The sequence below is a fragment of the Nerophis lumbriciformis genome, linkage group LG37 (genome assembly GCF_033978685.3).
Source record: "Nerophis lumbriciformis linkage group LG37, RoL_Nlum_v2.1, whole genome shotgun sequence".
NCBI lineage: Eukaryota > Metazoa > Chordata > Actinopteri > Syngnathiformes > Syngnathidae > Nerophis > Nerophis lumbriciformis.
The window spans coordinates 5,983,559-6,008,949 of record NC_084584.2 but is presented as its reverse complement, the minus strand read 5'-3'; the positions used below and the strand labels follow the sequence as shown (position 1 = coordinate 6,008,949).

Here is a 25,391-nt window from a genome sequence, read left to right as displayed (position 1 = left end):
AGATGTTTTGTGTTGCGATGTTTTGTGTTTCTACGTTTGGTATAACGACATTCTGTATTATGAGATTTTGTGTTTTTTGTTTTACAGCCGTTTCATCTTACGATGTTTTGTCTTACGATGTTTTGTCTTATGATGTTTTGTGTTATATTTTGTGTGTTAGGAAGTTTTGTGTTTTACAATGTTTTGTCTTACGACATGTAGTGTTGCAACATTTCATGTTACGGAGTATTGAGTTGTAAGGTTTCATGTTACGGTGTTTTGTGTAACGACGCTTCGTGTTAGGACGGTTCGTCGTACCGCGTTTTGTGTTTTACGATGTTTTGTGTTACGACATGTAGTGTTGCAATGTTTCATGTCATGGAGTTTCGCGTTACGACGTTTTGTGTTACGACGTTTTGTGTTACGTCGTTTTGTATTACGATGTTTTGTGTCATAATGTTTTTACGTTAAGATGTTTTGTGTTGCAATGTTTTGTATTTCTACGTTTGGTATAACGACATTCTATATTACGAGATTTTGTGTTTTTTGTTTTACAGCCGTTTCATCTTACGACGTTTTGTCTTACGGTGTTTTGTGTTATGTTTTGTGTGTCAGGAAGTTTTGTGTTTTACAATGTTTTGTGTTACGACATGTAGTGTTGCAAAATTTCATGTTACGGAGTATTGCGTTGTAAGGCTTTGTGTTACGATGTTTTGTGTTTCAATGCTTTGTGTTACGATGTTTTGTGTAACGACGTTTTGTGTTAGGACGTTTCGTCGTACCGCGTTTTGTGTTTTACGATGTTTTGTGTTACAACATGTAGTGTTGCAATGTTTCATGTGATGTAGATTCGCGTTACGACGTTTCGTGTTATGACGTTTTGTGTTACATCGTTATGTATTACGATGTTTTGTATCATAATGTTTTTACGTTAAGATGTTTTGTGTTGCGATGTTTTGTATTTCTACGTTTTGTATAACGACATTCTGTGTTACGAGATTTTGTGTTTTTTTGTTTTACAGCCGTTTCATGTTACGACGTTTTGTCTTACGACGTTTTGTGTTATATTTTGTCTGTTACGAAGTTTTGTGTTTTACAATGTTTTGTCTTACGACATGTAGTGTTGCAACATTTCATGTTACGGAGTATTGCGTTTTAGGCTTACGTGTTACCCTGTTTTGTGTAACGACGTTTTGTGTTAGGACATTTCGTCGTACAGCGTTTTGTTTTTTACGATGTTTTGTGTTACGACATGTAGTGTTGCAATGTTTAATGTCATGGAGTTTTGCGTTACGACGTTTCGTGTTATGACGTTTTGTGTTACGTCGTTTTGTATTACGATGTTTTGTGTCATAATGTTTTTACGTTAAGATGTTTTGTGTTGCGATGTTTTGTATTTCTACGTTTGGTATAACGACATTCTGTATTACGAGATTTTGTGTTTTTTGTTTTACAGTCGTTTCATCTTATGATGTTTTGTCTTAAGATGTTTTGTCTTACGATGTTTTGTGTTATATTTTGTGTGTTAGGAAGTTTTGTGTTTTACAATGTTTTGTGTTACGACATGTAGTGTTGCAAAATTTCATGTTACGGAGTATTGCGTTGTAAGGTTTCGTGTTACAATGTTTTTTGTAACGACGTTTCGTGTTAGGACGTTTCGTCGTACCGCGTTTTGTGTTTTACGATGTTTTGTGTTACGACATGTAGTGTTGCAATGTTTTATGTCATGGAGTTTCGCGTTACGATGTTTCGTGTTATGACGTTTTGTGTTACGTCGTTTTGTATTACAATGTTTTGTGTCATAATGTTTTTACGTTAAGATGTTTTGTGTTGCGATGTTTTGTATTTCTACGTTTGGTATAATGACATTCTGTATTACGAGATTTTGTGTTTTTTGTTTTACAGCCGTTTCATCTTACGACGTTTTGTCTTACAATGTTTTGTGTTATATTTTGTGTGTTAGGAAGTTTTGTGTTTTACAATATTTTGTGTTACGACATGTAGTGTTGCAACATTTCATGTTACGGAGTATTGTGTTGTAATGTTTCGTGTAACGACGTTTCGTGTTAGGACGTTTCGTCGTACAGTGTTTTGTGTTTTACGATGTTTTGTGTTACAACATGTAGTGTTGCAATGTTTCATGTTATGGAGTTTCGCGTTACGACATTTCGTGTTATGACGTTTTGTGTTACGTCGTTTTGTATTACGATGTTTTGTGTCATAATGTTTTTACATTAAGATGTTTTGTGTTGCGATGTTTTGTATTTCTACGTTTGGTATAACAAAATTCTGTATTACGAGATGTTGTGTTTTTTGTTTTACAGCCGTTTCATCTTATGATGTTTTGTCTTAAGATGTTTTGTCTTACGATGTTTTGTGTTATATTTTGTGTGTTAGGAAGTTTTGTGTTTTACAATGTTTTGGGTTACGACATGTAGTGTTGCAAAATTTCATGTTACGGAGTATTGCGTTGTAAGGTTTCGTGTTACGATGTTTTGTGTAACGACGTTTCGTGTTAGGACGTTTCGTCGTACCGCGTTTTGTGTTTTACGATGTTTTGTGTTACGGCATGTAGTGTTGCAATGTTTTATGTCATGGAGTTTCGTGTTACGATGTTTCGTGTTATGACGTTTTGTGTTACGTCGTTTTGTATTACGATGTTTTGTGTCATAATGTTTTTATGTTAAGATGTTTTGTGTTGCAATGTTTTGTATTTCTACGTTTTGTACAACAACATTCTGTATTACGAGATTTTGTGTTTTTTGTTTTACAGCTGTTTCATCTTACGATGTTTTGTCTTAAGATGTTTTGTCTTACGATGTTTTGTGTTATATTTTGTGTGTTAGGAAGTTTTGTGTTTTACAATGTTTTGTGTTACGACATGTAGTGTTGCAAAATTTCATGTTACGGAGTATTGCATTGTAAGGTTTCGTGTTACGATGTTTTTTGTAACGACGTTTCGTGTCAGGACGTTTCGTCGTACTGCGTTTTGTGTTTTACGATGTTTTGTGTTGCGACATGTAGTGTTGCAATGTTTCATGTCATGGAGTTTTGCGTTACGGCGTTTCGTGTTATGACGTTTTGTGATACGTCGTTTTGTATTACGATGTTTTGTGTCATAATGTTTGTACGTTAAGATGTTTTGTGTTTCTACGTTTGGTATAACGACATTCTGTATTATGAGATTTTGTGTTTTTTGTTTTACAACCGTTTCATCTTACGATGTTTTGTCTTACGATGTTTTGTCTTACGATGTTTTGTGTTATATTTTGTGTGTTAGGAAGTTTTGTGTTTTATGTTACGACATGTAGTGTTGCAAAATTTCATGTTACGGAGTATTGCGTTGTAAGGTTTCGTGTTACGATGTTTTGTGTTACGATGTTTTGTGTAACGACGTTTTGTGTTAGGACGTTTCGTCGTACAGCGTTTTGTGTTTTACGATGTTTTGTGTTACGGCATGTAGTGTTGCAATGTTTTATGTCATGGAGTTTCGCGTTACGATGTTTCGTGTTATGACGTTTTGTGTTACGTCGTTTTGTATTACGATGTTTTGTGTCATAATGTTTCTACGTTAACATGTTTTGTGTTGCGATGTTTTGTATTTCTACGTTTGGTATAACGACATTCTGTATTATGAGATTTTGTGTTTTTTGTTTTACAGCCGTTTCATCTTACGATGTTTTGTCTTACGATGCTTTGTCTTACGATGTTTTGTGTTATATTTTGTGTGTTAGGAAGTTTTGTGTTTTACAATGTTTTGTGTTACAACATGTGTGTGTTAGGAAGTTTTGTGTTCTACGATGTTTCGTGTTATGACGTTTTGTGTTACGTCGTTTTGTATTACAATGTTTTGTGTCATAATGTTTTGTATTTCTACGTTTGGTATAACGACATTCTGTATTATGAGATTTTGTGTTTTTTGTTTTACAGCCGTTTCATCTTATGACATTTTGTCTTATGACATTTTGTGTTATATTTTGTGTGTTAGGAATTTTTGTGTTTTACAATGTTTTGTGTTACGACATGTAGTGTTGCAACATTTCATGTTACGGAGTGAAATATCTTGTCTTTGCAGTCTATTCAATTGAATATAAGTTGAAAAGGATTTGTTGTATTCTCTTTTTATTTACCATTTACACAACGTGACAACTTCACTGCTTTTGGCTTTTGTAGTTGCCCGTCTCTCATGCTTCTGTCCTTGCCGGGTTTCACAACTGAAAGTTAACCCGACTCTCTGCGCCCGGGCCGGTACTGCGTGACGCCATCAAAACTAGAGGAAATAATTAACAAAATGAAAATATCTCGGAAGAATCCTAAAAGGTCCATTTATTCCCCCGAAATGTAAACAAAGTACGTAGAAGTACTGACCTTTACTCACATGAATGTGTTTTTTTTTTTTTTTTTTAGCTATTTGACTTAGACGTCCACTCTAAGTCGAAGCTACGAACAATGGGCTTTTTGCTCCGCCGCTCCCAGTCTGTGGAATGCTCTCCCTGACCACCTGAGGGCACCACAGACTGTGGATGCTTTTAAAAAAGGCTTAGAAACCCTTCTTTTTAAAAAATCATTTTTTTTTTAGATATATGCATACTACTTTTAGCTATTTGGCTGTTCTAGTTTTTATTTTTATTGATTTTTTATTATCTTTTTATTTATTTATTTTTTTAGAACACTGTTTTTTTTTTTTACAAATAAAATCTATTATTACTCTCAGTGTACTTGGTGAACATATATCACCAATAGCTCCGCCTCCTCGTTAACTTTGCAAGCGACCCATCTCGTTTACTCAAATAGGCAAAATGACTTCAAAATGAACGTCATTCTCTGTGTACTTTTCAGAATAAAAGTTTGTTAAAAGGCTCAACTGGCGTTGACTCTTAGTAGTACACTTTTTATTCTCTTTACTTTTTGTCTTCGTACTGTACGGCAAAAATGTGACTCATTCGACTCAGACACACACACACACACACACACACACACACACACACACACACACACACACACACACACACACACACACACACACACACACACACACACACACATTAAATTAGGATCCCTTGTTGCCATGGCTACAAGACTGCAGAGTTGGCGCCCAACGATGCAGGTCGACACGGTGGCTTGAATCTTGTGGCTCTATGTGATACTTTGCATTGTGTGTGTGTGTGTGCGTGTGTGTGTGTGTGTGTGTGTGTGCGCACATTTAACACAACTTCCCAGACCTCCGCCAAGGCCATAGACCATGTGATACTTTTACCCCTTCAGTCCTACAACAATTTTTTACCCCCATTGTGGCGCCATCTGGTGGAGATAGTGGGTCACTGCCCCACTTGGCCCCAATGCAAGCGGGCTATGACTGTAAATAAGTTAGATCAAGGTTTGCCCGAGATTTTTTTTCCACTGACAAATCAAAGGATGCGGGGCCATTTTGGTAGCTTTCACCCTTAAAACCAGTACAAGATCCAGATTTTTTTTTCAAAGAACTAGAAAATGCAATTCCGTTAGAAATTTTGCGTAAATACCGAAGAGCCGACGTCAAGTGGAAATGCTATATGGGCAAAATGAGCTAAAAAGATTAACAAAAAAGCTAGCATGCTAACAGTACAATGCTAACATGCTAACAATAGTATCCAGTTGGTCGCTACATCAGTAAGTGCAAGTTAAAACTCTACTATGCAGAGCCAAAGGCATTTATCAACAACACCCAGAAAGGCCGCCGGCTCCGCTTGGCCCGAGCTCATCTAAGATGGACTCATGCAAAGTGGAAAAGTGTTCTGTGGTCGGACGAGTCCACATTTCAAATTGTTTTTGGAAACTGTGGACGTCATTTTTTTTCACAGAACTAGAAAATGCAATTCTGATAGAAATTTTGCGTGAATGCCGAAGAGCCGACGTCAAACGGAAATGCTAAGAGCACGCTGGCCAGAGAGCATCAAGTAACAAAAAAATGGGCAAAATTAGCTAAAAAGCTCAACTAAAAAGCTAGCATACTAACAGTACAATGCTAACATGCTAACAATAGTTAGCATTGGTGAAATACCAAAATATATGACACTGACACTGCTACATTAGCTGAAAAAGTCGAGCATGTGTGGTAAATTATATCGTGTACATTTTTGTTATATGATTGTGGACTAGCATGTATTTGTATTTGGTCACAGAATCCTTTAGAGGATTATTCTATTAAGTAAACATGCCCTAAGATAGCTTCAGGTGCACATGTCCATCCGAAACTCTGTAGGGAGTGGTGGCCCTTGCCACCCCTGAAATTAGAATCTTAAAGGAATGCAGGCTTGGATTTTAGGAGAAAGTGTAAACACATTAGCAATATATGGTAAGAAGCCCTCACAGGTAGGAGTAGAGGATATGGGTCGGAGCTCAAACCAATCAGAGGAAATAGGTTGACTGGCCAAGCAGCAAGGCAAGAGTTACGAAGAGTGGGGGTCTTCGTCTAAGGGGTATTTAGGGACAATAGTCCGAGAGGACATCAGAAGAGTAATCGGGCCCATAATCTTTCTCCTGGAAGCTGCAGTTCAAGTCTGAGGCTCGCTGAAACAAATAAAGCTTTTTGTTCGACGATTCCTCGTTGGCGTCTTCTTGGCTCATCACCCATCACACAGTCACTCTGTCCTGGGAGAGTGGCACGACCAACAATTATACAACACACGCTAATGTTAGCATGCTCAAATGCTAACCTTAGCATGCGTCAAGTACCAAAATGTAATACTCTGAGGTGCGTACCTAAAGACTTTGTTTCAAATGTTAGCCTGCTAACGTTAACATGCATAAAGTACCAAAATATGACTGAGGTGTATACGTAGAAAATTAGCCTAAAAATGTTGCATGCTAATATTAGAAAACAAACGATTGAGCCGCAGACCGTCAACAATATTTGCTACGGGCTGCAATGGCCCCAAACCCGCACTTTGGACACCCCTGAGTTACGTGCACCATCTTGGTTATGTGTTTTTTTTGCTTAATCCTGCTAACTACCTAACCTAACCTACTCAGTGGCCTAGTGGTTAGAGTGTCAGCCCTGAGATCGGTAGGTTGTGAGTTCAAACCCCGGCCGAGTCATACCAAAGACTATAAAAAAATGGGACCCATTACCTCCCTGCTTGGCACTCAGCATCAAGGGTTGGAATTGGGGGTTAAATCACCAAAAATGATTCCCGGGCGCGGCACCGCCACTGCCCACTGCTCCCCTCACCTCCCAGGGGGTGAACAAGGGGATGGGTCAAATTCAGAGGACAAATTTCGCCACACCTCGTGTGTGTGTGACAGTCATTGGTACTTTAACTTTTAACTAGTTAAGTCACGGTTTCAAAACAAATCCAAGTCTCCATCCAATATTGATATCGGTCCAACATCAGCAATGATATTTGTGAGGGATATAGTGTCCGATACAAGCAGTAACAACCACTAGAGGAAAAAAAAATCACCACTGCACTTCAGCTTAAAGACAGCATAAGTTCATTATAAGGTTAGGGTTTTTCATACCTACTATTGTTCTCTGCGTAATTTCACTTGATCAAGCCTTTCTAACATTCTATATTATATTTTGATTCGTGCTGATATCGGACTGATATTGTATCGGAAGTTGGATCAGGACACCACTGACGATTCTGAACTTTTCTCTTCAGTTCGTAGCTCAGCCAAACTGCCAGCAGCTTCTGGCGTCGCGCTGGTACGACGAGTTCCCCGGCTGGAGGCGGCGCCACTGGGCGGGCAAGTTCATCACCTGCGTCTTCATCGGCCTCCTTTACCCGGTGTTTGCCCTCTGCTACCTCATCGCCCCCAAGAGTCGCTACGGGCTCTTCATCCGCAAGCCCTTCATCAAGTTCATCTGCCACACGGCGTCCTATCTGACTTTCCTCTTCCTGTTGCTGCTCGCCTCGCAGCACATCGTTACCACCGAGCAGGACCGGCAGGGGCCGGCGCCCACCACTGTGGAGTGGATGATCCTGCCCTGGGTTCTGGGTGAGTGTCCCATTGGATTGTTTGGCGGTCCAGGACGCAACATTTCCCGGAAGCCAGCCAAGTTTCATGGAGATGTAGTTCTTCTTGCCAATTCTACTGCGTTTCAGATGATCTATGTGTTTTTAGGTTTCATCTGGGCTGAGATCAAGCAAATGTGGGATGGAGGTTTACAAGACTACGTTCATGACTGGTGGAACCTCATGGACTTTGTTATGAACTCTCTGTACCTGGCCACCATCTCGCTCAAGATTGTAGCCTACTTCAAGGTAAGCTGCCGTCTTGGGATAGGTTTTATTCTTCTGAGTTTGGTTGACTTCCTCTTCTTTCGTCCTTCAGTACAGCGGTAGTAAACCCAGAAACCAGTGGGAGATGTGGCACCCGACCCTCGTAGCAGAGGCTGTGTTTGCCATTGCCAACATCTTCAGCTCTCTTCGCCTCATTTCGCTCTTCACTGCCAACTCTCACCTTGGACCGTTACAGATCTCCCTGGGGAGGATGCTGCTGGACATCCTCAAGTTCCTCTTCATCTACTGTCTGGTAACAGTACGACGTCCCATTGAGCAGGAAATCACCCGAAGTCACCTTGAAGTAATGTCATCCATCTTCCTGTAGGTCCTGCTGGCCTTCGCTAACGGCCTGAACCAGCTCTACTTCTACTATGAGACCAAGGACTCCGACGAAAGGGGAAAGTGTAAGGGCATCCGATGCGTGGAGCAGAATAACGCCTTCTCCACGTGAGTGTGCAGGACCTTAGTGTAATGGTGTGGAAGTGATGCGGTGCAAAATGTGTGAAAAGCTCTTTAGTCATCACTTGGGTTTTTACTTTGGAGATGCAAAGGTCACCTCTTTTAGATACACCCTATGGACACAAGTAGTGGGCTTGGACTTAAGTTAAGGTTCCTTGTTCATTGTGGACCCGACTGCATACAGGACAGTGGTATGCAAGGCATGGAATACCTTTTTCAGTTCACAAAACAAAGTCCATAAAGGACTAACGGGAAGAGTTGCTGTACAGAAACATGACCCGGAAGTGATTGGAACATGCAAACTTCTGAGCTGGAATCAGACGTGCTACCATTGTGCAACGAAATCCCTGTAGTTAAGGAGCCTTGTTCATTGTTTTTAGTACAGTGGTATGCGAGTTATAGAACACCATTCCCATTCCTAAAACAAAGTCCATACAGGAATCACGGGAGGAGCTTACCTCAGAGCAAATTGACCTTGACATTATTTAAACACGCAACCTTTTGATCTGGCCTCAGACTAGAGATGCGCGGATAGGCAATTATTTCATCCGCACCCGCATCACAAAAGTCGTCAACCATCCGCATCCACCCGAACTAACATTTAATCAAAACCGCACCCGCCCGCACCCGCCCGTTGTTATATATCTAATATAGACGATGCAAGGCATTAGTGAGGTTATAAAGCTTTTGCCTGTTAAAGAAAGGAGACTGATCCAATGTAGCAGAGACATTCAATGCGTGCCACGCTGTCACGGCCCAGACGCACACCAGTGCGCAATCATCTGGGAGCCGCGCTGAGCGCACCTCCAAGCGCGTGGAGGTGCGATGTCCCTCGCACCCGCGGCGGCTCCACCCGGGCTCGCGCCCGAGGCTTCAGCGCGCACCGCGGCGGCCATCCTACTCGTCGCGGTCTAGCCCTCGCGGCTCTCGCTGCCGGCGACGGCCGGGTATGGGCCCGACGCTCCAGCGCCATCCATTTTCAGGGCTAGTTGATTCGGCAGGTGGGTTGTTACACACTCCTTAGCGGGTTCCGACTTCCATGGCCACCGTCCTGCTGTCTATATCAACCAACACCTTTTCTGGGGTCTGATGAGCGTCGGCATCTGGCGCCTTAACCCAGCGTTCGGTTCATCCCGCAGCGCCAGTTCTGCTTACCAAAAGTGGCCCACTCGGCTCACCAGGGTGAGCCCCACCCCTTTCGTGAGCGCACTGCGCGCGTAGTGACCCCTGTTACGCGCCCCCGGCAACGGGGGTGGCGGGCAGGTAAGCTGCGCGGGCGGAGCGCGCGGAGTGACCCCTGTTACGAGCCCCCGGCCACGGGGGTGGCGGGCAGGTAAGCTGCTTACCTGCTGCGCGTGACGCCGGCCGCGGCGAAGGCGGACGAGGCGGGGTGTCGGTGCGGTGGGCGCGGTGGTGACCCTGGACGTGCGTCGGGCCCTTCTCGCGGATCACCTCAGCTACGGCTCCCGGTGGGGCCCCTTCCCCCGGCGAGGCGTCCCTTCTCCGCTCCGTAAAAGTGTCCATCTCTTTTTTTTTTCTTCTTCTGTTGTGGCATATGCTGCAGGTGCCTGCTCGTTTTTCGTATGTGGGTAACAACATTTAACTATGTATATATATTTCCCAATTGGTTTAACTGCCACCCGCCTGAATCTATTTAAAATCTAATTTTTTTTTATTTCAACCGCCCGACCCGACCCGCGGATAAAATCTAATTTTTTTTTATTTCAACCGCCCGACCCGCGGATAATCCGCGGACTCCGCGGTTGTGTCCGCAAACCGCGCATCTCTACCTCAGACGCATTACCGTTGCGTCACAAGGTCCCCGTAGCTGAGGCTTCTTGTTCAACGTGGAACCGACTGCATACAGTCCAGTGGTATGCTAGGTATAGAATACCTTTTTCTGTTCCAAGTTCAAAAAACAAAGTCCATAAAGGGAATGACAGGAGGAGTTTGCCTCAAAGGAAAATGACCTCGACCTAATTTGAACTATTAAATGTCCAATGTGGAGTGAGATACTGTTCCACCACAAAGTCCTCTGTAGATTAGGTTCCTTAATCATCGTAGACCCGATGGCATACAGTACAGTGGTATGCAAGGTATGGAATAACTTTTTCTATTCCCAAAACAAGATCTATGAAGGAATGACTCTAAGAGCTTGCCTCGCATGAATTGATTAGTGAACTGCACATCGAGCCTTCTGATCCGGAGTCAAGCATGTTACCATTGTGCCAACAGATCCCCATAGCTAGATATAGATACTTGTTCATCGTGGACTCAACAGTGGTAGGCGAGTTATAGAATATCTTTTTCTGTTCTCAGTTCACAAAACAAAGTCCATAAAAGGAAGGACGAGAGGAATTTGCCTCAAAGGAAAATTACCTCCAATATGGAGTGAGCTGTTTCACCACAAAGTCTCCGTAGATAAGGTTACGTGTTCAGCGTGGACCTGAATGCAAACAGTACAGTTGTATGCAAGGTTCTCAAAACAAACTCCATGTGGAATGGTATGCTACCTTGATTTGAACAAACAAACTTCTGCTCTGGAGTCAAAGACACTAGAATAATGCCACAAGGTCCCTGTAGTTAAGGATCCGAGTCATTGTGTACTGAATACCTTTTTCTGTTCCCAGGTCGCAAAACAAAGTCCAGAAAGGAATGATTTTTCCACAGAGGAAAATAACCCCAAAATGGTTTTAACACTTAACATTCTGATCTAGAGTCAGACGCGCTATACAGTTGCGCGACAAGTTCCCTGAAGTTGAGGTATGCATATAGTAAAGTGGTATGCAAGGCATAGAATGCCTTTTTGCCGCCCAAAATAATTGTGAAGTAATGAAAAGAGGAACTTGTCTCGGAAAAATCATGACCTCGACGTGACTTGAACACGCAGCCTTCTGATCTGGAGTCAGACGCGTTACCTTTGCGCCACAAGATACCCAAAATTTGCTAGTCTGATGGGAGGAGTTTGCCTCAAAGGAAAATGATTTGAAGACGCAACATTCTGATCTGGCGTCAGATGTGCTACCCTTGCAACTCGAGGACCCCATTGTTCATCACAGACCAGACTGCATACAGTACAGCCACAAGATCTCAACAGTTGTGGAGTCTTGTTCATCGTGCACCCAACTGCATACAGTACAGTAGTATGCTTGGTATAGAATACCTTTTTCTGTTCCCAATTTACAAAGCAAAGTCCATAAAAGCAACAATGGGATGAGATTGCCTCAGAGAAACATGACCTCAACGTGATTTGAACACATAACCTTCTGATCTGGAGTCAGACGCACTACCATTGCGCCATGAGGTCCTGATAGGTATGTGACTTTGTTCATCGTGTTCCCGAATGCATATAGTAAAGTGGTACGTAAGGTATAGAATACTTTTTTTCCCCCTCAAAAATAGAAGTAATGAAAGGAGGAACATGACCTCAACGTGATTTGAACACGCAGCCTTCTGATCAGGAGTCAGACACGCTACCGTTGTGCCACAAGATCCCCACAGTTCCTTAGTCTGGCGGTAGGAGTTTGTCTCAAAGAAAAATGATCGTTACCTGATTTGAAGATGCGCCATCCTAATCTGGCGTTAGATGTGCTACCCTTGCACCTCGAGGAGCCCATTGCTGGACCTTTTTGTTCATCATAGACCAGACTGCATACAGTACATCCAGGAGATCCCAACAGTTGTGGAGTCTTGTTCATCGTGGACCCAACTGGAGACAGTACAGTGGTATGCTTGGTATAGAATACCTTTTTCTGTTCCCAGTTTACAAAGCAAAGTCCATAAAAGGAACGATGGGATGAGTTTGCCTCAGAGTACCATGACCTCAACGTGATTTGAACACGCAGCCTTCTGATCTGGAGTCAGATGCGCTACCATTGCGCCATGAGGTCCTGATAGGTAAATGACTTTGTTCATCGTGTACCCGAATACATATAGTAAAGTGGTACGTAAGGTATAGAATTTTTTCACCTCAAAAATAAAAGTAATGAAAGGAGGAACATGACCTCACCGTGATTTGAACACGCAGCCTTCTGATCTGGAGTCAGACACGCTACCGTTGTGCCACAAGATCCCCACAGTTCTTTAGTCTGACGGTAGGAGTTTGTCTCAAAGAAAAATGATCGTTACCTGATTTGAAGATGCGCCATTCTGATCTGGCGTAAGATGTGCTACCCTTGCAACTCGAGGACACCATTGCTGGACCTTTTTGTTTATCATTGACCAGACAGCATACAGTACAGCCACGAGATCCCCACAGTTGTGGGATTTTGTTCATCGTGGACCCGACTGCATACAGTACAGTGGTATGCTTGGTATAGAATACCTTTTCCTGTTCCCAGTTTACAAAGCAAAGTCCATGGAAGGAACTACGGGATGAGTTTGCCTCAGAGAAACATGACCTCGACATGAGCATGCAGCCTTCTGATCCGATATGGCGTCAAATAGGCTAGCCTTGTCCCTCGAGGAGCCCATTGTTGAACCTTTTTGTTCATCATAGACCAGACTGCATACAGTACAGCCACGAGATCCCCACAGTTGTGGAGTCTTGTTCATCGTGGACCCAACTGCTGGACCTTTTCATTCATCTGCATACAGTACAGTGATATGCTTGGTATAGAATACCTTTTTCTGTTGCTAGTTTACAAAGGAAAGTCCATAAAAGGAATGACATGAGGAATTTGCCTTAGAGACACATGACCTCAACGTGAACAGGCAGCCTCTAGATCGGGAGTCAGACGCGCTACCGTTGTGCCACGAGATCCCCACAGGGCGTTAGTCTGACGAGAGGAGTTTGCTTCAAAGGAAAATCATCCCTACCTGATTTGAACACGTAACAATCTGATCTGGCATCAGATGCGTGACCCTTGCACCTCGAGGACCCCGTTGCTGGACCTTTTTGTTCATCATAGACCAGACAGTACAGCCACGAGATCCCAACAGTACATTAGTCTTGTCCATAAAAGGAACGACGGAATGAGTTTGCCTCAGAGTAACAAGACCTCAACGTGATTTGAACACGCAGCCTTCTGATCTGGAGTCAGACGCGCTACCGTTGCGCCATGAGGTCCGTGTAGGTGGTGCCCCAAGGTTTTCCAGTCAAAAAGTAGGTATTGATCGTTATGTGTGGGTTTTCAATAAACCCCGACATGGAGTCCCCTCTTTTCTCCAATGTGGACATCACAGTCTAAAAAAGGCAACTTAGTATCTTTGACATTCTCATTTGTGAACTTGATGTTTTTGACCACTGAGTTCATGTGCTGGGTGAAGGCTTGCACTTCTTGGTTTCTGATTTTCACCCATGTGTCATCCACATATCTGTACCAATGACTTGGTGCCGTTCCCTTAAAAGAGCTGAGAGCTCTCTTTTCCATGTCGTCCATGTAGATGTTTGCTACTATTAGGGATACAGGTGATACCATGGCACAACCATGTTTTTGTCTGGCAAACATTCCCACGAATTGAAAGTATGTCGTGTTTAGGCAAAGTTCCAGCAAAAGGCAAATCTGTTCTGGGTTTAGTGTGGATCTATCCTGTAAGGTGTGATCACCTAGTAGACGTTGCCTCACTATCTCTACTGCAACCTGGGTTAGAATACAGGTGGACCGGGAGGGACGTGATTTTGGACTGGTAGTAGTCGATCCACAGCGATCGTTCACTCACACCTCAATGCTACTAACAACTGTTGTTGACTTTAACAGTAGAATGTCTCATTTGCATCAAAACAGTTGTTTTCTCACTACGATCGGGCAAAACCAAACTTTCCCAGGCAAACCCTCCTGGTTTAGATTACTTTTTTCTGTTCTCAAAGTACAAAACAAATTCCATAAGGGGTGGATTTTGCCTAACAGGAAAATGCCCTTGACCTGAATTACACAATCCAATGTCTAACATGGAGCCAGTTGAACTACCGTTGCGCCATCAAGTCCCCGTAGTTAGGGAACTTTGTTCATCGTAGACCCGACTGCATATAGTACAATGGCACGCAAGTATCGAATACCTTTTTCTGTTCCCAGTTTACAACGCAGAGTCCATAAAAGGAACAACGAGAGGAGTTTGCCTCAGAGTAACATGACCTCAACGTGATTTGAACACGCAACCTTCTGATCTGGAGTCAGACGCGCTACCATTGCGCCATGAGGTCTTGATAGCTATTGGACTTTGTTCATCATGTACCTGACTGCAAACAATACAGTGGTATAGAAGGTATAAAACACATGTTTCTGTTCCTAAAACAAAGTCCATAAAAGAATGACTGTGGGAGCTTGTCTCAGAGGAACAGTCCCCTGACTTGATTTGAAACCACTAACTTCTTTTGTGGCGTTAGACAGACATCCACTGATCCACAAGGGGGAGTTAGAAACATTACTATTAATCCACAAAGTCCCCAGAGTTAAAAATATTTGTTCAGTGTAGACCGGAGTGCAAACAATATAGTGGTATGTATGAAGTTATAGAATACTGTTTTTTCCCCCAAAAACAAAGTCTGCAAAGTCATGAAGGGAGAATATTCCGTCAGAGAAACATGACCTCAACGTGGTTCGAGCACGTTACCGTCTGATCTGAAGTCAGATCTGCTACCATTGCACCACGAAGAACCCATTGTAAGACCTTTTTGTTCATCATAGACCGTAGCCACGAGATTCCCACAGTTGATGAGTCTTGTTCATTGCGGACCCAACTGCATACAGTACAGTGGTATGCTTGGTATAGAATACCTTTTTTCTGTTCCCAGTTTACGAAGTAAAGTCCATAAAAGGAACAAGATGAGGAGTTTGCCTCAGAGAAACATGACCTCAACGTGATTTGAACACGCAACCTTCTGATCTGGAGTCAGACGCGCTACCGTTGGGGCATGAGGTCCTGATAGCTAAAAGACTTTGTTCATCGTGTACCTGATAGCATCCAGTACAGGGGTATGCAAGGTATAGAATACCTTATTCTGTTCTCAGTTCACAAAACAAATTCCATAAAGGAATGACAGAAGGATTTTGCCTCAAAGGAAAATGTCCTCGACCTGATTTGCAACAATACAATACCGACTGCATACAATACAGTGGTATGGAAGATATAAAAGACATGTTTCTGTTCCTAAAACAACGTCCATAAAGGAATGACAGGAGGAGTTTGCCTCAGAGAAACATAACTTCAACATGAGCATGCAGCCTTCTGATCTGATATGGCGTCAGAGAGCTAGCCTTGCACCTCGAGGAGCCCATTGCTGGACTTTTTTGTTCATCATAGACCAGATGGCATACAGTACAGCCACGAGATCCCAACAGTTGATGAGTCTTGCTCATCGTGGACCCAACTGCATACGGTAGAGTGGTGTGCTTGGTATAGAATACCTTTTTCTGTTCCCAGTTAACAAAACTAAGTCCATAAAGGGAACAATAAGGAGTTTGCCTCAGAGTAACATGACCTCAACGTGATTTGAACACGCAACCTTCTGATCTGGAGTCAGACGCATTACCATTGCGCTATGAGGTCCTGATAGTTGGTTGACTTTGTTCATCGTGTACCCGAATGCATATAGTAAAGTGGTATGGAAGGTATAGAATACCTGTTTCCCCCCCCCAAAAGAGTTGTGAAGTAATGAAAGAAGGAACTTGCCTCAGAGGAACATGACCTCGACGTGATTTGAACACGCAGCCTTCTGATCTGGAGTCAGACGCGCTACCGTTGCGCCACGAGATCCCCACAGTTCACACTTCTGAATTAGCCTCAAAGGAAAATAATCTCTACCCGATTTGAACACACAACATTCTGATCTGGCATCAGATGTGCTCCCCTTGCACCTCGAGGACCCCAGTGCTGGAGGTTTTTGTTCATCATAGACCAGACTGCATACAGTTCAGCCACGAGATCCCCACAGTTGATGAGTCTTGTTCATTGCGGACCCAACTGCATACAGTACAGAATAAATTGTTGTGTTCCCAGTTTACAAATTAAAGTCTATAAAAGAATTAGAGAAGGAGCTTGCCTTGGAGTAACATGACCTCAACGTGATTTGAACACGCAACCTTCTGATCTGGAGTCAGACGCGCTACCGTTGCGCCATGAGGTCCTCATAGGTAGAGTCCTAAGGTGGTTTTATAGTGGGTGGTGTGAGTCAAAAAGTAGGTATTGATCGGTATGTGAGGGTTTTTGACAAACCCCGACATGGAGTCCCCTGTTTTCTCCAATGTGGACATCACAGTCTAAAAAAAGGCAACTTACTGTCTTTGACATCCTCACGTGTGAACTTGATGTTTTTGTCCACTGAGTTCATGTGCTGGGTGAAGGCTTGTACGTCTTGGTTTCTGATTTTCACCCGTGTGTCATCCACATATTGATATGTGTCGTCCACATATCGGTACATCAGTCTGACGGAGGAGTTCGCCTCAAAGGAAAATCTGTACCTGATTTGAACACGCAACATTCTAATGTGGCGTCAGATGTGCTACCCTTTCACCTCGAGGAACCCATTGCCAGAGGTTATTGTTCATCGTAGACCAGACGGCATATAGTAAAGTGGTATGCTTGGTATAGAATAAATTGCTCTGTTCCCAGTTTACAAAGCAAAGTCCATAAAAGGAGCGATGGAATGAGTTTGCCTCAGAGTAACATGACCTCAACGTGATTTGAACACGCAACCTTCTGATCTGGAGTCAGACGCGCTACCGTTGCGCCATGAGGTCCTAATAGCTGAATGACTATGTTCATCGTGTAACTGAATGCATATAGTAAAGTGGTATGAAGGTATAGAATGCCTTTTTTCCCCAAAAAAAAATATTGTGAAGAATTGAGAGGAGGACCATACCTTTGACATGATTTGAACATGCAGCCTTCTAATTTGGAGTCAGATGCACTGCCGTTGCGCCACGAGATCTCCGCAGTTCATGTGTCTTCTGATGTGCTACCCTTTCACAAGGTACAGTGGTATGCGTGGTATAAAGAATACCCTTTTCAGTACCCAGTTTACAAAGCAAAGTCCATAAAAGGAACAACGAGAAGACTTCGCCTCAGAGAAACATGACCTCAACGTGATTTGAACACGCAACCTTCTGATCTGGAGTCAGACGCGCTACCGTTGCGCCATGAGGTCCTGATTGTTAAAAGACTTTGTTCATCGTGTACCTGACTGCATCCAGTACAGTGGTATGCTTGGTATAGAATACCTTATTCTGTTCTCAGTTCACAAAACAAATTCCATTACGGGAATGACAGAAGGAGTTTCCCTCAAAGGAAAATGTCCTCGACCTGAATTGCAACAATACAATACCGACTGCATACAATACAGTGGTGTGGAAGGTATAAAAGACATGTTTCTGTTCCTAAAACAACGTCCATAAAGGAATGACAGGAGGAGTTTGCCTCAGAGAAACATAACTTCAACATGAGCATGCAGCCTTCTGATCTGATATGGCATCAGATAGACTAGCCTTGTCCCTCGAGGAGCCCATTGCTGGACCTTTTTGTTCATCATAGACCAGACTGCATACAGTACAGCCACGAGATCCCAACAGTTGATGAGTCTTGCTCATCGTGGACCCAACTGCATACAGTAGAGTGGTATGCTTGGTATAGAATACCTTTTTCTGTTCCCAGTTAACAAAACAAAGTCCATAAAGGGAACAACGAGAGGAGTTTGCCTCAGCGTAAGATGACCTCAACGTGATTTGAACACGCAACCTTCTGATCTGGAGTCAGACGCGCTACCGTTGCGCCATGAGGTCCAGATAGGTTAAGGACTTTGTTCATCGTGTACCCGAATGCATATAGTAAAGTGGTATGCAATGTATAGAATACCTGGTTTTCCCCCCCAAAAGAGTTGTGAAGTAATGAAAGGAGTAACATGACTCATAAGAACATGACCTCAACGCTATTTGAACACGCAGACTCAGTCCATGAGTCTGAAGGGAGGAGTTTGCCTCAAAGTAAAATCTTTACCTGATTTCACTACGCAACTTTCTGATCTGGCGTCAGATAGGCTACCTTTGCACCTCATTGCTGGACCTTTTTTTTCATCATAGACCAGACTGCATACAGTACAGCCAGGGGATCTCAACAAATGTGGAGTCTTGTTCATCGTGGACCCAACTGCATACAGTAGAGTGGTATGCTTGGTATAGAATACCTTTTCCTGTTCCCAGTTTACAAAGCAAAGTCCATAAAAGGAACATCGGATTGAGTTTGCCTCAGAGTAACATGACCTAACGCAAACTTCTGGTTTGGAGTCAGACGCACTACAGTTACGCCATGAGATTCTGATTGTCATAGGACTACGTTCATCGTGTACCCAAATGCATATAGTAAAGTGGTATGCAAGGTATAAAATAGTGAAGTATTGAAAGATGGAACACGACTTCGACATGATTCGAACATGCAGCCTTCTGATCTGGAGACAGTCGCGCTACCGTTGAGCCACGAGATCTCCACAGTTAAGTCTAGCTTCTGAAGTGCTACCCTTTCACAACTGCATACAGTACAGTGGTATGCTCGGTATTAAATACCTTTTTCTGTTCCCAGTTTACAAAGCAAAGTCCATAAAAGCAGCAAAGAGAGGAGTTTGCCTCAGAGAAACATGACCTCAACAAGATTTGAACACGCAACCTTCTGATCTGGAGTCAGACGCGCTACCATTGCGCCATGAGGTCCTTATAGGGAGAGGACTTTGTTCATCATAGACCCAACTGCATACAGTAGAGTGGTATGCAAGGTATAGAATACCTTATTCTGTTCTCAGTTTACAAAGCAAAGTCCATAAAAGGAACAACAGGATGAGTTTGCCTCAGAGTAACATGACCTCAACGTGATTTGAACACGCAACCTTCTGATCTGGAGACAGACGCGCTGCCATTGCACCATGAGGTCCTGATAGTTAGTTGACTTTGTTCATCGTGTCCCCGAATGCATAAAGTAAAGTGGTATGCAAGGTATAGAATACCTGTTTCCCCCCCCAAAAGAGTTGTGAAGTAATGAAAGGAGGAACTTGCCTCAAAAGAACATGACCTCGACGTGATTTGAACACGCAGCCTTCTGATCTGGAGTCAGACGCGCTACCGTTGCGCCACGAGATCCCCGCAGTTCATACTTCTGAATTAACCTCAAAGGAAAATAATCTCTACCTGATTTGAACACACAACATTCTGATCTGGCACCCAATGTGCTACCCTTGCACTTCGAGGACCCCAATGCTGGACCTTTTTGTTCATCATAGACCAGACGGCATACAGTTCAGCCACGAGATCCCCACAGTTGATAAATATTGTTCATTGTGGGCCCAACTGTATACAGTACAGTAGTATGTCTGGTATAGAATACCTTTTTCTTTTCCCAGTTTACAAAACAAAGTCCATAAAAGGAGTGACGAGAGGAGTTGACCTCAGAGGAACATGACCTCAACGTGATGGGAACCTACAGCCTTCTGATCTGGAGTCAGACACGCTACCTGTGCGCCACGAGATACCCACGGTTTATGCTTCTGACAGGAGGAGTTTGCCTCACAGCAAAATCTCTACCTGATTTGAACACGCAACATTCTGATCGGGCATCAGATGTGCTCCCCTTGCACCTCGAGGAGCCCATTGCTGGACCTTTTTGTTCATCATTGACCAGACGGCATATAGTACAGCCACGAGATCCCCACAGTTGATGAGTCTTGTTCATCGTGGACACAACTGCATACAGTACAGTAGTATGCTTGGTATAGAATACCTTTTTCTGTTCCCAGTTTACAAGGCAAAGTCCATAAAAGGAACAGCTAGAGGAGTTTGCCTCAGAGTAACATGACCTCAACGTGATTTGAACACGCAACCTTCTGATGTGGAGTCAGGCGCGCTACTGTTGCGCCATGAGGTCCTGATAGTTAAAGACTTTGTTCATCGTGTACCTGACTGCATCCAGTACAGAGGTATGCTTGGTGTAGAATACCTTATTCTGTTCCCAGTTCACAAAACAAATTCCATAAAGGGAATGACAGAAGGAGTTTGCCTCAAAGGAAAATGTCCTCGACCTGATTTGCAACAATACAATACCGACTGCATACAATACAGTGGTATGGAAGGTATAAAATACATGTTTCTGTTCCGGAGAAACATGACCTCAGCGTGACTTGAACACGCAACCTTCTGATCTGGAGTCAGACGCGCTACCATTGCGCCACGAAGTCCTAAAAAAGACCATTTTTTGTTCATTGTGTACCCGACTGCATACAGTACAGTGGTATGCAAGGTAAGGATGACCTTATTCTGTTCCCAGTTCAGAAAACAAATTTCATAAAGGGAATGATGGGAGGAGTTTGCCTCAGAGGAAAATGTCCTCGGCCTGATTTGGACAACCAACTGTCTAATTTGGACTTAGATCCACGACTGTCCCCCAAGTTAAGGTTTCTTGATGGTCGTAGACCAAACCACATATAATACAGTGGTATGCAAGGTATAGATAGCCTCTTTCTGTTCCCAAAACAAAGTCCATAAAGCAATGACAGAAGGAGTTTGTCTCAGAGAAACATGATTTGTGCACGCAACTTTCTGATCTGGAGTCAGACGCGCTACCGTTGCGCCATGAGGTCCTGATTGCTTAATTCTTTTGTTCATCGTGTTCCCGACTGCATACAGTACAGTGGTATGCAAGGTATGGATGACCTTATTCTGTTCCCAGTTCGCAAAACAAATTTCATAAAGGGAATGACGGGCGGAGTTTGCCTCAAAGGAAAATGTCCTTGACCTGATTTGGACAATCAAAAGTCTAATTTGGACTTTGATCCACGACTGTCCCCCAAGTTAAGGTTTCCTGATCATCGTAGACCAAACAACATACAATAAAGTGGTACACAAGGTATAGACAGCCTTTTTCTGTTCCCAAAACAAAAGTCCATAAAGCAATGACAGAAGGAGCTTGTCTCGGCGAAACATGACCTCAGCGTGATTTGAACACACAACCTTCTGATCTGGAGTCAGACGCGCTACCATTGCGCCATGAAGTCCTGATTAAGAACATTTTTTGTTCATTGTGTACCCAACTGCATACAGTACAGTGGTATGCAAAGTAAGGATGACCTTATTCTGTTCCCAGATCAGAAAACACATTTCATAAAGGGAATGACGGGAGGAGTTTGCCTCAGAGGAAAATGTCCTCGACCTGATTTGGACAACCAACTGTCTAATTTGGACTTAGATCCACGACTGTCCCCCAAGTTAAGGTTTCTTGATCATCGTAGACCAAACGACATACAATAAAGTGGTATGCAAGATATAGACAGCCTTTTTCTGTTCCCAAAACAAAGTCCATAAAGCAATGAGAGAAGGAGCTTGTCTCGGCGAAACATGACCTCAGCGTGATTTGAACACACAACCTTCTGATCTGGAGTCAGACGCGCTACCATTGCGCCATGAAGTCCTGATTAAGAACATTTTTTGTTCATTGTGTACCCAACTGCATACAGTACAGTGGTATGCAAGGTATGGATGACCTTATTCTGTTCCCAGTTCAGAAAACAAATTTCATAAAGGGAATGACGGGAGGAGTTTGCCTCAAAGGAAAATGTCCTTGACCTGATTTGGACCATCAAATGTCTAATTTGGACTTAGATCCACAACTGTCCCCCAAGTTAAGGTTTCTTGATTATCGTAGACCAAACCACATACAATACAGTGGTATGCAATATGCAAGGTATAGATAGACTTTTTCTGTTCCCAAAACAAAGTCCATAAAGCAATGACAGAAGGAATTTGTCTCAGAGAAACATGACCTCAACGTGACTTGAACACGCAACCTTCTGATCTGGAGTCAGACGCACTACCATTGCACCATGAGGTCCTGATTATGAACTAATTTTGTTCATCGTGTACCTGACTGCATACAATACGGTGGTATGCAAGGTATGGATGACCTTATTCTGTTCCCAGTTCACAAAACAAATGTCATAAAGGGAATGACAGGAGGAGTTTGCCTCAAAGGAAAATGTCTTGACCTGATTTGGACTATCAAATGTCTAATTTGGACTTAGATCCACGACTGTCCCCCAAGTTAAGGTTTCTTGATTATCGTAGATCAAACCACATACAATACAGTGGTATGCAAGGTATAGATAGCCTTTTTCTGTTCCCAAAACAAAGTCCATAAAGCAATGACAGAAGGAGCTTGTCTCAGAGAAACATGACCTCAACGTGATTTGAACACGCAACCTTCTGATTTGGAGTCAGACACACTACCATTGCGCCATGAGGTCCTGATTGCTTAAGTCTTTTGTTCATCGTGTACCCGACTGCATACAGTACAGTGGTATGCAAGGTAAGGATGACCTTATTCTGTTCCCAGTTCACAAAACAAATGTCATAAAGGGAATGACGGGAGGAGTTTGCCTCAAAGGAAAATGTCCTCGACCTGATTTGGACAACCAACTGTCTAATTTGGACTTAGATCCACGACTGTCCCCCAAGTGAAGGTTTCTTGATCATCGTAGACCAAACCACATAAAATACGGTTGTATGCAAGGTATAGATGGCATTTTTCTGTTCCCAAAACAAAGTCCATAAAGCAATGACAGAAGGAGTTTCTCTCGGAGAAACATGACCTCAGCGTGACTTGAACACGCAACCTTCCGATCTGGAGTGACACGTCCTACCGTTGCACCATGAGGTCCTGATTACAAATATTTTTTGTTCATTGTGTACCCAACTGCATATAGTACAGTGGTATGTCTGGTATAGAATACCTTTTTCTTTTCCCAGTTTACAAAGCAAAGTTCATAAAAGAAGTGAAGAGAGTAGTTGACCTCAGAGGAAAATGTCCTTGACCTGATTTGGACTATCAAATGTCTAATTTAGACTTAGATCCACGACTGTCCCCCAAGTTAGGGTTTCTTGATCGTCGTAGACCAAACGACACTCAATACAGTGGTATGCAAGGTATATGTGGCCTTTTTCTGTTCCCAAAACAAAGTCCATAAAGCAATGACAGAAGGAGTTTGTCTCAGAGAAACATGACCTCAACCTGATTTGAACACGCAACCTTCTGATCTGGAGTCAGACGCGCTACCATTGCGCCATGTGGTCCTGATCACAAATGTCTTTTGTTCATTGTGTACCCAACTGCGTACAGTACAGTGGTATGCAAGGTATGGATGACCTTATTCTGTTCCCAGTTCACAAAACAAATTTCATAAAGGGAATGACGGGAGGAGTTTTCCTCAAAGGAAAATGTCCTTGACCTGATTTGGACCATCAAATGTCTAATTTGGACTTAGATCCACGACTGTGCCCCAAGTGAAGGTTTCTTGATCATCGTAGACCAAACGACATAAAATACGGTGGTATGCAAGGTATAGATAGCCTTTTTCTGTTCCCAAAACAAAGTCCATAAAGCAATGACAGAAGGAGTTTCTCTCACCTCAGGGTGATTTGAACACGCAACCTTCTGATCTGGAGTCAGATGCGCTACCGTTGCGCCATGAGGTCCTGATTGCTAAAGTCTTTTGTTCATCGTGTACCCGCCTGCATACAGTACAGTGGAATGCAAGGTATGGATGACCTTATTCTGTTCCCAGTTCACAAAACAAATTTCATAAAGGGAATGCCTCAAAGGAAAATGTCCTCCACCTGATTTGGACTATCAAATGTCTAATTTAGACTTAGATCCACGACTGTCCCGCAAGTTAAGGTTTCTTGATCACCGTAGACCAAACGAGACTCAATACAGTGGTATGCAAGGTATAGGTGGCCTTTTTCTGTTCCCAAAACAAAGTCCATAAAGCAATGACAGAAGGAGTTTGTCTCAGAGAAACATGACCTCAACGTGATTTGAACACGCAACCTTCTGACCTGGAGTCAGAAGCGCTACCATTGCGCCATGAGGTCCTGATTGCTTAAGTTTTTTGTTCATCGTGTACCCGACTGCATACAGTACAGTGGTATGCAAGGTAAGGATGACCTTATTCTATTCCCAGTTCACAAAACAAATGTCATAAAGGGAATGACAGGAGGAGTTTGCCTCAAAGGAAAATGTCCTCGACCTGATTTGGACAACCAACTGTCTAATTTGGACTTAGATCCACGACTGTCCCCCAAGTGAAGGTTTCTTGATCATCGTAGACCAAACCACATAAAATACGGTTGTATGCAAGGTATAGATGGCATTTTTCTGTTCCCAAAACAAAGTCCATAAAACAATGACAGAAGGAGTTTCTCTTGGAGAAACATGACCTCAGCATGACTTGAACACGCAACCTTCTGATCTGGAGTCACGCGCGCTACCGTTGCACCATGAGGTCCTGATTACAAATTCATTGTGTACCCAACTGCATATAGTACAGTGGTATGTCTGGTATAGAATACCTTTTTCTTTTCCCAGTTTACAAAGCAAAGTTCATAAAAGAAGTGAAGAGAGGAGTTGACCTCAGAGGAAAATGTCCTTGACCTGATTTGGACTATCAAATGTCTAATTTAGACTTAGATCCACGACTGTCCTCCAAGTTAGGGTTTCTTGATCGTCGTAGACCAAACGACACTCAATACAGTGGTATGCAAGGTATATGTGGCCTTTTTCTGTTCCCAAAACAAAGTCCATAAAGCAATGACAGAAGGAGTTTGTCTCAGAGAAACATGACCTCAACGTGATTTGAACACGCAACCTTCTGATCTGGAGTCAGACGCGCTACCGTTGCGCCATGAGGTCCTGATCACAAATGTCTTTTGTTCATTGTGT

The 25,391-nt window shown here is 43.0% G+C and overlaps 1 protein-coding gene and 25 non-coding genes across 26 annotated transcripts in view; 1 reads left to right on the top strand and 25 right to left on the bottom strand.

Annotated features, from left to right (window-relative positions):
• Window positions 1-25,391, top strand: part of LOC133577129 (short transient receptor potential channel 4-like) — a 100,799-nt gene that overhangs the window by 63,636 nt on the left and 11,772 nt on the right. Inside the window, exons 7-10 of the mRNA XM_061930711.2 lie at window positions 7,623-7,959; window positions 8,086-8,225; window positions 8,296-8,496; window positions 8,572-8,693. Coding sequence (XP_061786695.1) covers window positions 7,623-7,959; window positions 8,086-8,225; window positions 8,296-8,496; window positions 8,572-8,693 — 800 coding nt within the window. The remainder of the gene's footprint in view (window positions 1-7,622; window positions 7,960-8,085; window positions 8,226-8,295; window positions 8,497-8,571; window positions 8,694-25,391) is intronic.
• On the bottom strand, window positions 11,941-12,012 carry trnaw-cca (transfer RNA tryptophan (anticodon CCA)). Its single transcript has one exon. It is a non-coding gene; the product is annotated as a tRNA-Trp (tRNA).
• On the bottom strand, window positions 12,128-12,199 carry trnar-ccu (transfer RNA arginine (anticodon CCU)). The gene has a single exon. It is a non-coding gene; the product is annotated as a tRNA-Arg (tRNA).
• On the bottom strand, window positions 12,524-12,595 carry trnaw-cca (transfer RNA tryptophan (anticodon CCA)). The gene has a single exon. It is a non-coding gene; the product is annotated as a tRNA-Trp (tRNA).
• On the bottom strand, window positions 13,702-13,773 carry trnaw-cca (transfer RNA tryptophan (anticodon CCA)). The gene has a single exon. It is a non-coding gene; the product is annotated as a tRNA-Trp (tRNA).
• On the bottom strand, window positions 14,776-14,847 carry trnaw-cca (transfer RNA tryptophan (anticodon CCA)). Its single transcript has one exon. It is a non-coding gene; the product is annotated as a tRNA-Trp (tRNA).
• Window positions 15,495-15,566, bottom strand: trnaw-cca (transfer RNA tryptophan (anticodon CCA)). Its single transcript has one exon. It is a non-coding gene; the product is annotated as a tRNA-Trp (tRNA).
• trnaw-cca (transfer RNA tryptophan (anticodon CCA)) lies at window positions 16,122-16,193 on the bottom strand. The gene has a single exon. It is a non-coding gene; the product is annotated as a tRNA-Trp (tRNA).
• trnaw-cca (transfer RNA tryptophan (anticodon CCA)) lies at window positions 16,329-16,400 on the bottom strand. Its single transcript has one exon. It is a non-coding gene; the product is annotated as a tRNA-Trp (tRNA).
• trnaw-cca (transfer RNA tryptophan (anticodon CCA)) lies at window positions 16,699-16,770 on the bottom strand. The gene has a single exon. It is a non-coding gene; the product is annotated as a tRNA-Trp (tRNA).
• Window positions 17,312-17,383, bottom strand: trnaw-cca (transfer RNA tryptophan (anticodon CCA)). Its single transcript has one exon. It is a non-coding gene; the product is annotated as a tRNA-Trp (tRNA).
• Window positions 17,719-17,790, bottom strand: trnaw-cca (transfer RNA tryptophan (anticodon CCA)). Its single transcript has one exon. It is a non-coding gene; the product is annotated as a tRNA-Trp (tRNA).
• Window positions 18,350-18,421, bottom strand: trnaw-cca (transfer RNA tryptophan (anticodon CCA)). Its single transcript has one exon. It is a non-coding gene; the product is annotated as a tRNA-Trp (tRNA).
• On the bottom strand, window positions 19,271-19,342 carry trnaw-cca (transfer RNA tryptophan (anticodon CCA)). Its single transcript has one exon. It is a non-coding gene; the product is annotated as a tRNA-Trp (tRNA).
• trnaw-cca (transfer RNA tryptophan (anticodon CCA)) lies at window positions 19,488-19,559 on the bottom strand. Its single transcript has one exon. It is a non-coding gene; the product is annotated as a tRNA-Trp (tRNA).
• On the bottom strand, window positions 19,694-19,765 carry trnaw-cca (transfer RNA tryptophan (anticodon CCA)). The gene has a single exon. It is a non-coding gene; the product is annotated as a tRNA-Trp (tRNA).
• Window positions 20,475-20,546, bottom strand: trnaw-cca (transfer RNA tryptophan (anticodon CCA)). The gene has a single exon. It is a non-coding gene; the product is annotated as a tRNA-Trp (tRNA).
• On the bottom strand, window positions 20,785-20,856 carry trnaw-cca (transfer RNA tryptophan (anticodon CCA)). The gene has a single exon. It is a non-coding gene; the product is annotated as a tRNA-Trp (tRNA).
• Window positions 21,601-21,672, bottom strand: trnaw-cca (transfer RNA tryptophan (anticodon CCA)). Its single transcript has one exon. It is a non-coding gene; the product is annotated as a tRNA-Trp (tRNA).
• trnaw-cca (transfer RNA tryptophan (anticodon CCA)) lies at window positions 22,014-22,085 on the bottom strand. Its single transcript has one exon. It is a non-coding gene; the product is annotated as a tRNA-Trp (tRNA).
• Window positions 22,434-22,505, bottom strand: trnaw-cca (transfer RNA tryptophan (anticodon CCA)). The gene has a single exon. It is a non-coding gene; the product is annotated as a tRNA-Trp (tRNA).
• Window positions 22,846-22,917, bottom strand: trnaw-cca (transfer RNA tryptophan (anticodon CCA)). The gene has a single exon. It is a non-coding gene; the product is annotated as a tRNA-Trp (tRNA).
• trnaw-cca (transfer RNA tryptophan (anticodon CCA)) lies at window positions 23,672-23,743 on the bottom strand. The gene has a single exon. It is a non-coding gene; the product is annotated as a tRNA-Trp (tRNA).
• Window positions 24,074-24,145, bottom strand: trnaw-cca (transfer RNA tryptophan (anticodon CCA)). Its single transcript has one exon. It is a non-coding gene; the product is annotated as a tRNA-Trp (tRNA).
• Window positions 24,473-24,544, bottom strand: trnaw-cca (transfer RNA tryptophan (anticodon CCA)). Its single transcript has one exon. It is a non-coding gene; the product is annotated as a tRNA-Trp (tRNA).
• trnaw-cca (transfer RNA tryptophan (anticodon CCA)) lies at window positions 25,290-25,361 on the bottom strand. Its single transcript has one exon. It is a non-coding gene; the product is annotated as a tRNA-Trp (tRNA).